The sequence below is a fragment of the Hippocampus zosterae genome, chromosome 19 (assembly GCF_025434085.1).
Source record: "Hippocampus zosterae strain Florida chromosome 19, ASM2543408v3, whole genome shotgun sequence".
In the NCBI taxonomy this organism is placed as follows: Eukaryota; Metazoa; Chordata; class Actinopteri; order Syngnathiformes; family Syngnathidae; genus Hippocampus; species Hippocampus zosterae.
This window is the reverse complement of record NC_067469.1, coordinates 1,299,107-1,312,432: the sequence shown is the minus strand read 5'-3', so window position 1 is coordinate 1,312,432 and position 13,326 is coordinate 1,299,107. Positions and strand designations below refer to the sequence as shown.

At 45.9% G+C, this 13,326-nt stretch overlaps 1 protein-coding gene across 2 annotated transcripts in view; it reads left to right on the top strand.

The window, feature by feature from the left end:
* Window positions 1–247: 247 nt before the first annotated feature.
* Window positions 248–13,326, top strand: part of LOC127592364 (kinesin-like protein KIF13B) — a 29,797-nt gene continuing 16,718 nt past the window's right edge. Inside the window, exons 1-25 of one of the 2 annotated variants that reach the window (XM_052053059.1) lie at window positions 248–510; window positions 614–685; window positions 896–973; window positions 1,507–1,600; window positions 4,492–4,504; window positions 4,658–4,718; window positions 5,102–5,194; window positions 6,199–6,379; window positions 7,293–7,380; window positions 7,462–7,596; window positions 7,664–7,776; window positions 7,934–8,045; window positions 8,687–8,899; window positions 9,184–9,294; window positions 9,423–9,557; window positions 9,666–9,796; window positions 10,525–10,611; window positions 10,747–10,937; window positions 11,176–11,410; window positions 11,522–11,684; window positions 11,770–11,916; window positions 12,134–12,283; window positions 12,536–12,649; window positions 12,733–12,906; window positions 12,978–13,135. In XM_052053059.1, the coding sequence (XP_051909019.1) occupies window positions 904–973; window positions 1,507–1,600; window positions 4,492–4,504; window positions 4,658–4,718; window positions 5,102–5,194; window positions 6,199–6,379; window positions 7,293–7,380; window positions 7,462–7,596; window positions 7,664–7,776; window positions 7,934–8,045; window positions 8,687–8,899; window positions 9,184–9,294; window positions 9,423–9,557; window positions 9,666–9,796; window positions 10,525–10,611; window positions 10,747–10,937; window positions 11,176–11,410; window positions 11,522–11,684; window positions 11,770–11,916; window positions 12,134–12,283; window positions 12,536–12,649; window positions 12,733–12,906; window positions 12,978–13,135 (2,969 nt within the window). In that variant the 5' untranslated portion in view covers window positions 248–510; window positions 614–685; window positions 896–903. Of the gene's footprint in view, window positions 511–613; window positions 686–895; window positions 974–1,506; window positions 1,601–4,491; window positions 4,505–4,657; window positions 4,719–5,101; window positions 5,195–6,198; window positions 6,380–7,292; window positions 7,381–7,461; window positions 7,597–7,663; window positions 7,777–7,933; window positions 8,046–8,686; window positions 8,900–9,183; window positions 9,295–9,422; window positions 9,558–9,665; window positions 9,797–10,524; window positions 10,612–10,746; window positions 10,938–11,175; window positions 11,411–11,521; window positions 11,685–11,769; window positions 11,917–12,133; window positions 12,284–12,535; window positions 12,650–12,732; window positions 12,907–12,977; window positions 13,136–13,326 lie in introns of those variants that run through there. The other variant, XM_052053058.1, reaches the window with a different exon arrangement.

Genomic DNA, 13,326 nt, shown 5'->3' with positions numbered 1-13,326 from the left:
ACGCAATGAAACACTCATATTTTGGAAAATACTTTATTGAATGGTCGAAGAAATAAAACCACGGGGTGGCCACATTCAATTACAATCTTTAAAAAGGAAGACCAGAACAGGACGCGGATACAGTACATATCAATCATTGCACTTGAATAGTGGGAATATAAATGACATAACATTTCCCGACATGGTGACGACGAATATCTTTTTCTTTTCTTTTTCTTTTTACGACGACGAGTGTCTTTTTCTCACAGTCTGTGAGTCAACGTCGTTGAGAAGGTAAATAAAAGACTTGTATAGCATATGGAGCCACCTAGCTGCGGTGAAGTCGTCCACGCGCGACTGAACAGGTGGCTTACAGATCAGATGCCGACTGGCAACTTGTTCGTGGGCGAAATCTCACCCTAGTAAATCCTTGAGCAGTGAGGTGACATGGCTTGACGGATCTCTACGGCAACTTTCAGGAAATACAACAAAACAGGTGGATGAACCCACGCAATGCCCCCCGGACCACCTGTAAGTAACTCTTGTAAAACCTGCAAGTATAAACCGAGGATTGATTGAATAAGTCAGTTTCTTTCAACTGAACTATGTTTAAAAATAGTTTCCTTTCTGTCAGTCAGCTCTCGTTAGCGTCATTGGCTAACTGAAAGGGGACGTCGGTGACTGTTGAACCTCGCACTTTCACACGGTAAGTCTTTAGTTGTACATTGAATTTTAATGTCTTCAGCTTTTATTTGATTACTTTGTCTGTCGTGGGGTGTGATTTGTCGTTTTTTTAAAACTGCGTATCTGTTGCCTTCCAAGTCTTCAAAAAATTCCATTGTGGTTCCGATGGTGTTTTATAATTTGTCCTGTACGGAATAATCAAATTAACTTTTTTTTTTGTCCCATTCGTCAGACAGCACAATGGATGACAACAAGCTCAATGACTCCAACGTTAAGGTCGCAGTTCGTGTGCGGCCAATGAGCAGAAGAGGTGAGAGAAAAGGTCACACAGCTAGTCACCATGTATTCATGGTTTTAGGTTGCCCATTAGGCACAGGCTTTTAATAATTCTGTCCAGCTCCGGTGGGCATTCCAGACTATTATCCTTGTTCGTTTATATAGAGAGATTTGCTTTTGGGGGAAAAAAAAGGTGTGTCAGGGTGACTGAATGGAGAAGGCGTGATACACTACATCCTGTGTAATAATAATAATAATAATAATAATACATGTTATTTATAAGCGCCTTTCAAGACACCCAAGGACACTTTACAAGAACAAAAACACAAAACAATATATAAGGTGGTCTGGAGAAAGATATCTTGAAGGCACACTTTTAAGAATAAATTTGATTCTTGTTGTTGTTTACTCTTGTTGTTGAAATCTCAGTTGTGCTCATGACAGCTGTGGAAATTTATGATGACCTTTGACCTCATGCAAAACGGGCAGCTGATGTAAGCAGCGTTATTGTCCATAGACGATCATATTTTGTCCCCGTTTTAAAATGTTCAATATTCATCTCTCCAGAAAAAGACCTCACGGCAAAATGTGTGGTAGAAATGGAAGGAAACCAGACAATATTGAATCCTGCCATTGGAACTTTGAGCAAAGGAGACCCCCGGTAAGTGAAACCCAATTTAATTTAAAATAATTTGTTTTAATGCAAGATTTAATATTGACCAAGTGGACACGGAACAATAATTTGTAATTGTTTCATCGCCAAAGATTTTTTTTGAAATGTGAACCTGCGTCACATTTTTATTTGGATCAAATATCTCTTCAATTTTGTGACTTTTTTTTTTGAGGATTTGTTTTCTTAGTGTATTCCATTCATTACTTTCCTTTTGAGTACAAACCTCGCTATTCAAACACTTATTTGCCATATTTGTATGGTCTACTTTACATGTTTGTATTATGAACAATTTGATTCGACTTGGCGCCATACATTTGTACTTTTTGACTTTTGACTAGACATTTTATTTTGACAAGAAGCCCACAGGAAGTGTCTTTTTTTTTATGAATAGCACCAAGCAATGTGCAACATTTCTTGAAGGTGTTTCTATGACATCAGAGAACTATTTGTTTAGTTGTTCCTTATACTCAACAGAGGTTTTAATGCAAGATTGTAACTTGTCACCTAAATTTGGAGGCAACCACATAGGCTTCATTTTGGCATGGATAATGTCACATAATTTGAATTGATAAGCTTCTTATCTTGTTCAACTGCCATTCTTAAAAAAAAAGGGCTGGGGTGCGGTAAATGAATGCAAGTTATGTATATTGTTTTCATTTTAAGTTATGCAGCTGTTGGTTAGTTGTGTGCACATATTATTAATACCAAAGGAATTCATCTTGTTCTCTGTACTGGTAGCAGTGCATATACTGGACAGGCTGTAACGAGCTTGTCTGGTTAGCAGCCAATGTTTGGTAGAGGAGACACCTATCCCCCCCACCTACACATCCTTCCTAAATCATGCATCTCTTTACAAAGGGTGTGTCACTTACTGCCCAGTCTTGTTTGAAAAGAAAGCCCTTTTTTTTTTTGAGATGCTCCGTGCGTACCTAGCCATGCTAAACATTTTTTTTGTGTGTCAGTGTGTCGCTTCTGCCCTGACATGCTTCAGCCACGTGTATTCCCCTTTAGGCATAATCCGAACAGGTTTTACCAGCTCTCTTCAACGCAGGCACAGACTTCCACAAAGGATAAGATAAGATAAGATAAGATAAGATAAGATACGGAAAGAGAAAAGCGAGATTTTCATCAAAACATTGAATTGAGCTAATTAGCATATCATTTTTTGTCATTGTGAGCAAAATGTATGTCCAGCAGATGGCTTGGTTGTAAGGCAAGTCACTGACTCGCCGCATTTCCAAGGTTTGTGCTTTGTCAGCTTGTCGCCTGACAGCTTGAGCCGAGTTGCTGCGTAAGCCTCGGGGGATGGATGTTAATATATCGCAGCACCCGAAGGTATCCACGGCAAGGCACCAATATAGCAAGTTCCGTCAGACCCTCGAGACGGGAGAGATTAGTGAACCCTTGTTACTGCTTTCATAACTTGGGAGACCACCTACTGTAATGCAGGTGACCATACATTTGCATTCTTTCACAGATGGATTTTTTTTTGGCGGGGGGGGGGGGGGGGGAATGAGTGTGCCGGATTCTGAAAGCTCCCCTTGAAGTTTGGTTATGTTCATCATCCCCTGAGGACAAGTGTACTCGAAATGGAAGTGTAATTATTCTCTCTTATCTCTGTTTGCTTTTGATAATAACTCCTTGGCTGTTGATTTTATCACATTTTTTTTTATCATTTCCCAACTTGAAAGTTGTTGTGCGTCGTATGTATGCTGTCATCCTACAGAGAGCGTGCCTACGCTTGGGTTTAGTCAGCCTTACCTTCCTCCTCCCCTCCATTTTAGTGACTCCTTGGAGCTGGGATTCGCTGCCAGTTATCTTAGGAATGTCCTTGCCAGGCCGGGAGAGGACAGGACTTAATGTTGCTCTTTCACGGGCCAGCAAATCTCCCACAGTGAGGCCTTGTTTCAGCCCATGTGTGGCCATGACTACTTCAGCGGTCTTTTTTTTTTTTTTTTTTTTCAAAAGCCTAATTGATATGTCTGCTTGCTTGAAGACACTCCCCCCCCCAACCCCTGTCGTGCATACAATGTATCTAATGTACACCACTCCCTGCCCAATTTATCAGGTGCTCTTGCAAAGTCAAATGGAATCTGCTGTTGGAGATCGTGCTTTTAAGTTTTAAATAGTAATGTTATAAAAATAGGGCGGCCCGGTAGTCCAGTGGTTAGCACGTCGGCTTCACAGTGCAGAGGTACCGGGTTCGATTCCAGCTCCGGCCTCCCTGTGTGGAGTTGGCATGTTCTCCCCAGGCCTGCGTGGGTTTTCTCCGGGTGCTCCGGTTTCCTCCCACATTCCAAAAACATGCGTGGCAGGCTGATTGGACACTCTAAATTGTCCCTAGGTGTGAGTGTGAGTGCGTATGGTTGTTCGTTTCTGTGTGCCCTGCGATTGGCTGGCAACCGATTCAGGGTGTCCCCCGCCTACTGCCCGGAGACGGCTGGGATGGGCTCCAGCACCCCCCGCGACCCTAGGGAGGATCAAGCGGCTTGGAAGATGAATGAATGAATGAATGTTATAAAAATAATTGATGCAATCTTCTTCCAACAGAACTGCTAATGTCAAACAAACATGTCCCAAACAGTATCACATGTACAAGACGATATTTTGAAATTTCTTGACAAGTTTGTACAACATACAAACTTTAAAAAGAGCACACAGCACTATGTTCACTAGTCATAATAATAATAATAATAATGAAAATACATGCAAATGTAACTAACATCGTAATAGCATCTGCCTGGATAACAATCATGTTTGTACCGTAATTTAAACGTGATCTTGCTCTCACCTAGGCACTGTACATTTTATGACATTTTGTTTGATAGTTAATTTAAATAAATATGAGTGCTAATTTTTTCCAATCTCTTTTCCCTTAGGAATCAGGCGAAGGTTAGTCTTGAATTAAAATATGTCGCATCATCTTTTGTTTTCAAATACACTAAGTCGGGGGTGTCCAAACTTGGCCCCGGGGCCATAGCTTGGACACCCCTGCATTAAGTAGCTCTGGAAATAATAATCCCTTCTTCCTCTGTTCTTCCTCAGGTGTTTGCTTATGATCACTGTTTCTGGTCCATGGATGAATCCCAGAAAGACAAGTTCGCAGGTTTGCTTTTTTTGTCCGACTCGGTGCCGTTTTTAGCCGTGCTTGATGACTCGGTTCGAATACCGACCTCATCACAGAATGTTGGCTGAGCTCTGAACTATTTATGGAGCGAGGGAAATAAATGGACTCTCTTACTGCTAGGATGTAGTCACGCGTGAACGCCAAAAACAATCAAGAATAAAAGTTAGAAAAATAGAACATGACTATTTTCACCCATCTTTGCATCATTAGATAACAAATTAAGAATTCAGCCACATTCCCCGCGAAAAATAATTGCTCAACATTAATTGTAGTGAGTCCCCCGTTGCCTTTGAGATTAACTTGAAGGTGAAGGACAATTTGCATCAATTTTCCACTTTATTTGTTCTTTTATGTGTTTACAGGTCAAGAAGTAGTGTTCCAGTGCCTTGGGGAGAGTTTACTAGACAACGCCTTCATGGGTTACAATGCCTGCATCTTTGCTTACGGGCAAACGGGTAAGTAAAGGTACTTTATGACCCATGAGCGAACGTTATGAGTCCTATTATTTTTCTTCTTGCAAAATTAGAAGAGAAAAATGCAATTAAAGTGTTTACATTTCTTCCAAAATGTAAAGGAGAGTCTATAAAATGTGGCCATTTTACAAAATCACCTCACACATTCATTCATTCATTCATCTTCCGTACCGCTTGATCCTCACTAGGGTTGCGGGGGGTGCTGGAGCCTATCCCAGCCGTCTCCGGGCAGTAGGCGGGGGACACCCTGAATCGGTGTGCCAGCCAATCGCAGGGCACACATAGACGAACAACCATTCCCACTCACACTCACACCTAGGGACAATTTAGAGTGTCCAATCAGCCTGCCACGCATGTTTTTGGAATGTGGGAGGAAACCGGAGCACCCGGAGAAAACCCACGCAGGAGAACATGCAAACTCCACACAGGGAGGCCGGAGCTGGAATCGAACCCGGTACCTCTGCACTGTGAAGCCGACGCGCTAACCACTGGACTACCGGGACTAACTCACCTCACACAGTCGATTTCTATTAGAATTGATTCAGGGACGATTATTATGTGAGGAAAAGCAATGACTCACGTCCAGTATGGCTTTCCTGGAGTATAAAATGTCTCCTGTAGTTATTTTAGGAGCACTTCTGGACTTTAATGCATGATGTGGAAAGGGTGCAGTCAGACTGGACCGGTTGTTTCGTGCCTCAGGCCCCCGATAGCTAAATTCCGCGTTTACTCCAACGATTGCACGTGTACTCCTGACAAGTGGTGGTGGCAATTTAAAATTGTGCTTTAGTGCCGGTGCTTTTCACAATATAACATTTCGGAGACCATTGCGCGAAATAAACAAAATACCCGTCGCGGGCACGAGGTAAATTTTCACAAACATCAAAACAAAATGTCACAAAATACCGTTTGACACGGAGGTTGATTGGTGGTGTGCCTCGTGCCTCAAATGTGAACTGTGACACTCACCACCCGCCCATTTTCAGGCTCCGGGAAGTCTTACACCATGATGGGCTCGGCAGAGCAGCCTGGTTTGATCCCTCGCCTCTGCAGCTCCTTGTTCTCCAGGACCACGCGGGAAGCTGGGGAGGGAGAGAGCTTCACTGTGGAAGTCTCCTATATGGAGATTTACAATGAGAAAGTCCGAGACCTGCTGGACCCTAAAGGGTGAGGAAAACCAATGACCGGTGTCCAGTACGCGCGCACCAAATCTTTTCAGATGGACTATTCATTCATTCATTCATCTTCCGAGCCGCTTGATCCTCACTAGGGTCGCGGGGGGGTGCTGGAGCCTATCCCAGCCGTCTCCGGGCAGTAGGCGGGGGACACCCTGAATCGGTTGCCAGCCAATCACAGGGCACACAGAGACGAACAACCATCCACGCTCACACTCACACCTAGGGACAATTTAGAGCGTCCAATCAGCCTGCCACGCATGTTTTTGGAATGTGGGAGGAAACCAGAGCACCCGGAGAAAACCCACGCAGGCCCGGGGAGAACATGCAAACTCCACACAGGGAGGCCGGAGCTGGAATCGAACCCGGTACCTCTGCACTGTGAAGCCCACGTGCTAACCACTGGACTGGACAATGGACTTTTGATTGAACATTGCGCATAGTGCAGAAGTGCAAGGTTCAATTCCGGCTCCGGCCTTTCTGTGTGGAGTTTGCATGATGCCTGCATAGGTTTTCTCCGGGTACTCCGGTTTCCTGCCGCGTTTCAAAAACTTACATGGCAGGTTTCGTGGAGCACTCTAAATTGTCGCTAGGTGTGATTGGCAGCGTGAATGGTCGATTGTCTGTGTGGGCCTTGTGATCGACTGGCAACCAGTCCAGGGTGTATCCCGCCTACTGCCCCAAGACATTTTAGGATAGGCTCTGGCACACCCGCGTCCCTTCCTGAGGATAACCGGATTAGAAAATGGATGGATGTATATTTTTTTGCATTAGTGTGTGTGCGTGTGACACACGGACCAAGCCAATCAAGGCGATGTTGCTTCTATATATTTATGTATGTGATTTCGATGGTTTGCATTTGGAAAGCAGGAGCTCTTAATGATACCATCCGTTTGTATTTGCAGAAGCCGTCAAACGCTGAGAGTAAGGGAGCACAACGTTTTGGGACCTTACGTTGACGGCCTATCACGTCTGGCTGTGGCTAGCTACAAGGTATAGCGGCGGTTAGCATGGTTGGTTTTCCGAAGACACGCAAACAAAAAAAGTGACCATTGTTCCTTCCGGTTCTGGCAGGACGTTGAATCTCTGATGTCGGAGGGAAATAAATCTCGTACGGTGGCCTCCACAAACATGAATGAAGAGAGCAGCCGATCTCACGCCGTGTTTAACATCATCCTCACCCACACTCTCGTGGACCTGCAGTCGGGGGTGAGACTGTAAGTTAGCTTGCTAGCACTTCCTCCATCTCGCTTTGCTGTTGTTGTCTTCACTTTAGACAAGTGGAGAGAAGGTAAGCAAGCTTAGTCTGGTGGACCTGGCGGGCAGCGAGCGCGCAGCCAAGACCGGGGCAGCTGGCGAAAGACTGAAAGAAGGCAGCAACATCAACAAGTGAGAGAACCGATATAACAGTGCCGCGCATAATCGCAGCGTGGATGATCTCGTCCGCATTGAGTTCAAACTCTGTAGTATTCGGAAGTTTCGTTCCTCAAGGTCAGTTTAACTCGGTTGGAAAATTGTTCACGTGGTACTTCTCTTCTCACTCCAGATCTCTCAGCACATTGGGTTTGGTGATCTCAGCCTTGGCGGATCAGGGGGCAGGGAAGAACAGGAGCAAATTTGTTCCCTACAGGGACTCGGTGCTCACATGGCTGCTCAAGGTACTCGTTTACTTCCTTTCAAAGTCTGATGTTTAGAATTTCCTTCAAAATGTTTATCCCATTTTCAGTTGATGCATTTTATGCGAGGGCGGCCCGGTAGTCCAGTGGTTAGCACGTCGGCTTCACAGTGCAGAGGTTACCGGGTTCAATTCCAGCTCCGGCCTCCCTGTGTGGAGTTTGCATGTTCTCCCCGGGCCTGCGTGGGTTTTCTCCGGGTGCTCCGGTTTCCTCCCGCATTCCAAAAACATGCGTGGCAGGCTGATTGAACACTCTAAATTGTCCCTAGGTGTGAGCGTGAGTGCGAATGGTTGTTCGTTTCTGTGTGCCCTGCGATTGGCTGGCAACCGATTCTTGGGTGTCCCCCGCCTACTGCCCGAAGTCAGCTGGGATAGGCTCCAGCACCACCCCCCCTCCCCCCGCGACCCTAGTGAGGATCAAGCGGCTTGGAAGATGAACAGCATTTTATGCGTTGATTTAAGTATTTAAGTGTCACTGCTTGGTTTAATTGTTGTTGTGTGTGTGTTTTTTTTTTTTGCTATCAGTTTGAAAAATTAGTTCTTTGCTGTTTAAGATATTAATTTGACATATTTGATTCATAAATGTTGCCAGCGATGTTGCTGACGTGACGTCTGTAACCGCAGGACAGTTTGGGAGGGAACAGCCGCACAGCCATGGTGGCCACCATCAGCCCAGCGGCGGACAATTACGACGAGACTCTGTCCACCCTGCGTTACGCCGACCGGGCCAAAAGCATCGTCAACCACGCTGTGGTCAACGAAGACCCCAACGCCAGAATTATCAGAGAACTGCGAGAGGAAGTCGAGAAACTGAGGGAGCAGCTCACGGAGGCTGAGGTCTTCGAAGTTGTAGTGAAAAACATTTTTGCAACTCAAATGTTTTGATATTGACACGGCGATATTCAAAATTCGTGGCAAATTACAGAATTAGTGTTAACGCCCTCAAATGTTATGCAACAAAATGAGGCAGACATGTTGATGCCTTTCAGATTTTTTAAAATGTATTTTCCGTGTCATTAATTTTGTCCATGCGCAGTATATATCCAGCATCATGATTTCCCCCTGACGGCTTATAATCCATAAAAATATCTCCAAGTGAAATCAAATGGTCTTGCTTTCAGTCTATGAAGGCCCCGGAACTGAAGGAGCGACTGGAAGAGTCCGAGAAACTAATCCAAGAGATGACCGTGACTTGGGAGGAGAAACTCCGGAAAACCGAGTCTATTGCGCAAGTAATCAACCCTCGGCCACTAATTGGCCAGAAATGTTCACCCCGATAAAACCCTCATCCAATTGAAATGCATTTCAGTCAGCATCATTTGTCTGGATAATAATTCTTCAGAATTCTTTTCTTCCGCAGGAGCGTCAGAGGCAGCTGGAGAGTTTGGGCATTTCCCTGCAGTCGTCTGGCATCAGGGTAGTGGATGACAAGTGCTTCCTGGTGAACTTGAATGCTGACCCCGCCCTCAACGAGCTGCTCGTCTACTACCTAAAGGTGCCGGGGGTGAGGGGGGGCATGCAGGCACAGCCAAACTATAACCATGAATCATAACCTGTGTTTCCTGATGTCGCTCCCCCCACCCCCCGTTTGCTTCATATGCAGGAGCACACGCGCGTGGGCTCGTCCAAATCACAGGACATCCAGCTGTGCGGGATGGCCATCCAAGCCGAGCACTGCATCATTGACGTCACGCAAAACGACGGCGTGGTGCTCACCCCTCACCGCAATGCTCGGTACGTTATTCTGCGCCGGGTGTTATCGATTGAAATTTCAAGTGCCGGTTTCTGCCAGCGCGATCTCCTTTGAGCAGGGGTGCCCATTAGGTAGATCCTGATCTACCGGTAGATCTAAGACAGGTCCCAAGGAGATCCGAGGAGTGTCGAGAAGAAAAAAAAACAAACAACCATTTGTGTGTCTTTGTACATGTTAGTAATATATTTTTTGTGTTAATATACACTGCACACTAATCATCTTATCAGTCTCATTTTCACTAAAAAAAATATTTAAAAAATAAAATAAAGCAGATAAATCTCAAATTTGTGTGTGTGTGTGTATGATTTCAGTTTCAAGTCTACTTTTTATTGCTCTGTTTTTTAAAGAAGTTGAAGTGGGGAAAGTAGTTGGGGTGACATCTAGTGTACAAATCTAAGACTAGTTCCTCTCTAAACCTATCAGAAAGGGTGGTCCTCACTCCTTATCTGGAGTTGCCCGGACCTCACAAATACAGTCTTACAGGAATGTGTGTGTGTGTGTTTGTGTGTGTGCGCGCGCGCCGGTAAGGGTAGATCCCGGGATGTTAGTTGATCGAAAAGTAGATCTTCAATCCAAAAAGTTTGGGCACCCCTGCCTTTGAGGATGCAGCAATTGACTCCCAGATTTTGTTTGGAGGCGTACCCGCGGTCCACCCTCGAGATGCTTCCTTTTTTAACTAACGTGTTAGTCGGTCATGTTCTCAATGAAGGACGTGGGTGAATGGCACCGCGGTCGCCGGACCTGTGCACCTTCATCATGGAGATCGAATCTTGTGGGGAAACAACCATTTCTTCAGGTTTGACTGACCTACTATTGTGTGTGTGTGTATAGTTAAAAGCATGTTTAAATGTAATTTATATCCTGCGCACTAAGCATTAGCATGACATTTTCTGCTTTATCTTTTTTTTTTTTGAACTTTGCGTTCCAACAGGATCAATTTGCCCAAGCATCTGGTCCATACGGTGGGTGAGGAGGAGCCGGAGGAGAGCAGAGCTCATTTGAAGCCCCGCTTCGATACGCAGCAGCTGGAGATGGACGCCGATGCATCCAGTGACGCTTCCAGTGAAGTGGGCTTCGAGTTTGCTCAGGCTGAAGTCATGATGAAAGGAATGGCCAGCAATGGTGAGTGGTGACACTGCCGGGCTTGTTCATCCAATATGACCTTTTTATTTGTTTGATTTAAAAAAAAAAAATCGTTTCCGTTTCACTTAACATGGACAGCCAATGGTAACTTATTCAATTCGAGATGCTTAAAGCCTTTGAGGTAGCGCAACGCGCTGTGGTCCAAGTTAAGCAATTGTCGGACCATGACATGGTCCATGAAGTGATTGGTCATCTCCCCGTCTTTGCGCCTCTTCAGACCCCTTGCAGTCGGTGTTACAGACCCTCGAGAGGCAGCATGAGGAGGAGAAACGCTGCGCCCTGGAGCGCCAGAGGCAAATGTACGAGCAGGAGCTGCAGCAGCTCCGTCAGCGGCTCAACCCCGAGAGAGCTGCTCCGCATCTCCTCGACGTGACGGGTTTGCCGAATAGTGCCGCTGTCATTGGAACGTCTCCGGTCTCCCACAAACGTATGCGGCGCTGGAGTGAGGATAGGTGAAGACCTCCTTTTTTTTTACGCATGCCGTGTTCAGTTTATCAATGGATTTGCGATTTTTATTGTTTTTGAAATCAAATCCATGTGCGTGCTATGCGCTTGTCATCAAGAGAGGCGATGATCACGCGAAGCCTTCGACGTCTGAAAGAACAGATCGTTCGCGCCAACCTTTTGGCTCAGGAGGCCTCCTTCATTGCGGAGGAACTCGGCAAAAGGACCGAGTACCTGGTCACTCTGCAGATACCGGCTGCCAATCTGGATGCCAACAGGAAGGTATGATAATGATTGTTGAAATAAATGCCTCAGAGGAGCAATGTCATGTCTCCCCCCCCCGTCCCCGTCCCCCCCTCTTAAATAGCGTGACGTGGTGCTGAGCGAGCCGGCCATTCAGGTTCGCCGTAAAGGGAGAGGCAAGCAGATTTGGGCAATGGAGAAGATGGAGAACAGGCTGGTGGACATGAGGGATCTCTACCAAGAATGGAAAGACTTTGATGAAGACAACCCTGTGAGTCGGAGCAGTGAATCGCCTTTGCAAAACCTCCGGAGGGGACCCCGTGTCATTTGGAATTCAAAATTGAAAGTGACCACAACCGTGGCGTTCTGTAAATTCTTAGCAAGCTAGCTAACAGCACGCTGTCGTGGTTCTCGGTCTTCAAACTGAATTCACTTGACGTGCCCAGTTTGAGTCACGTCGTTTTGTTCTTCGGTCTTTTTTAACACAGGTGATGCGCTCATATTTCAAACGGGCCGACCCCTTTTTTGATGAGCAGGAGAACCACAGTCTGATTGGGGTGGCCAATGTTTTCCTGGCATGTCTGTTCTATGACATAAAACTACAATACGCAGTTCCCATAATCAACCAGAAGGGGGAGGTAGGACATTGCTTCCTGTCTGTGTGTGTGTGTGTGTGTGCCTGTGTGTGCGATGAACTAAAAAGTGGTCCCCACAAAACACATAAACCGGTCTGTGTGTGTGTGCGTGTGTGATGAACTAAAAAGTGGTCCCCGCAAAACACATAAACCGGTCTGTGTGTGTGTGTGTTCTTCAAAGTCTTAGTTTCCAGGCAGACATATTAAAACAGGTTGCCGTAACAAAAGCTACCGTACGTCACGTTTGTTTTTCAGGTGGCGGGCCGGCTTCATGTGGAGGTCTGGCGAGGGACGGAAAGCTCAGAGGAATCGGGCTCACTCCAAAGTCATTCCGATGGAGACGCGCCGGAGCGTCAACTGAACTGCGTGGTGAGAACTTGAGAGCTTGTCTTGATGCGTTGGTTGGAAAGGACCAAAAAATGGAAAACGGGCTCTTTTGCTGTCCGCCTCAGGTGAAAATCCTCCAGGCTACCGGACTTCCTCGTCACTTGTCGAACTTCGTCTTCTGCCAGTATCACTTTTGTGGCCAGACGGAGTCTGTGTTCATCCCTCCAGAAATGGCGCGGGCCCCTTCGCCATCTGCTTCCAAAGATCCTCAGTGCACTGTTATTTTTGACAGCTCCGAGGTGGTTTCTTCGGTGCTTCACAATGACGAATGTAATTGGAGCTTCTTGATGACATTTTTTTTTTTTTGAAGGTGCTGTCAGTGCCCATGTCGGAGGACTTTTTGGAATATTTATCTGAGGGCGCGGTGGCTATCGAAGTGTACGGCCACAAACAGCACAATCATCGGCGGAACCTGGCACTGTGGGACCTCGGAGTCATTCAAGCCAAAACACGTTCACTCAGAGAAAGGTTTACACTCACACAAATATGACGTTTATAAAGAAATTGTTTTGAGAGGCCCCCCAGTATTACACCGGAGGGTCGTTCCCGTATTCTAAAAAACATGCATGTCAGGTTAATTGAAGGATACAAATCTAGATTGTACGGGCCCCCCCTAGCCCTCACATTACCCCCGTTAGGTCAGACAGTAGAAAATGACT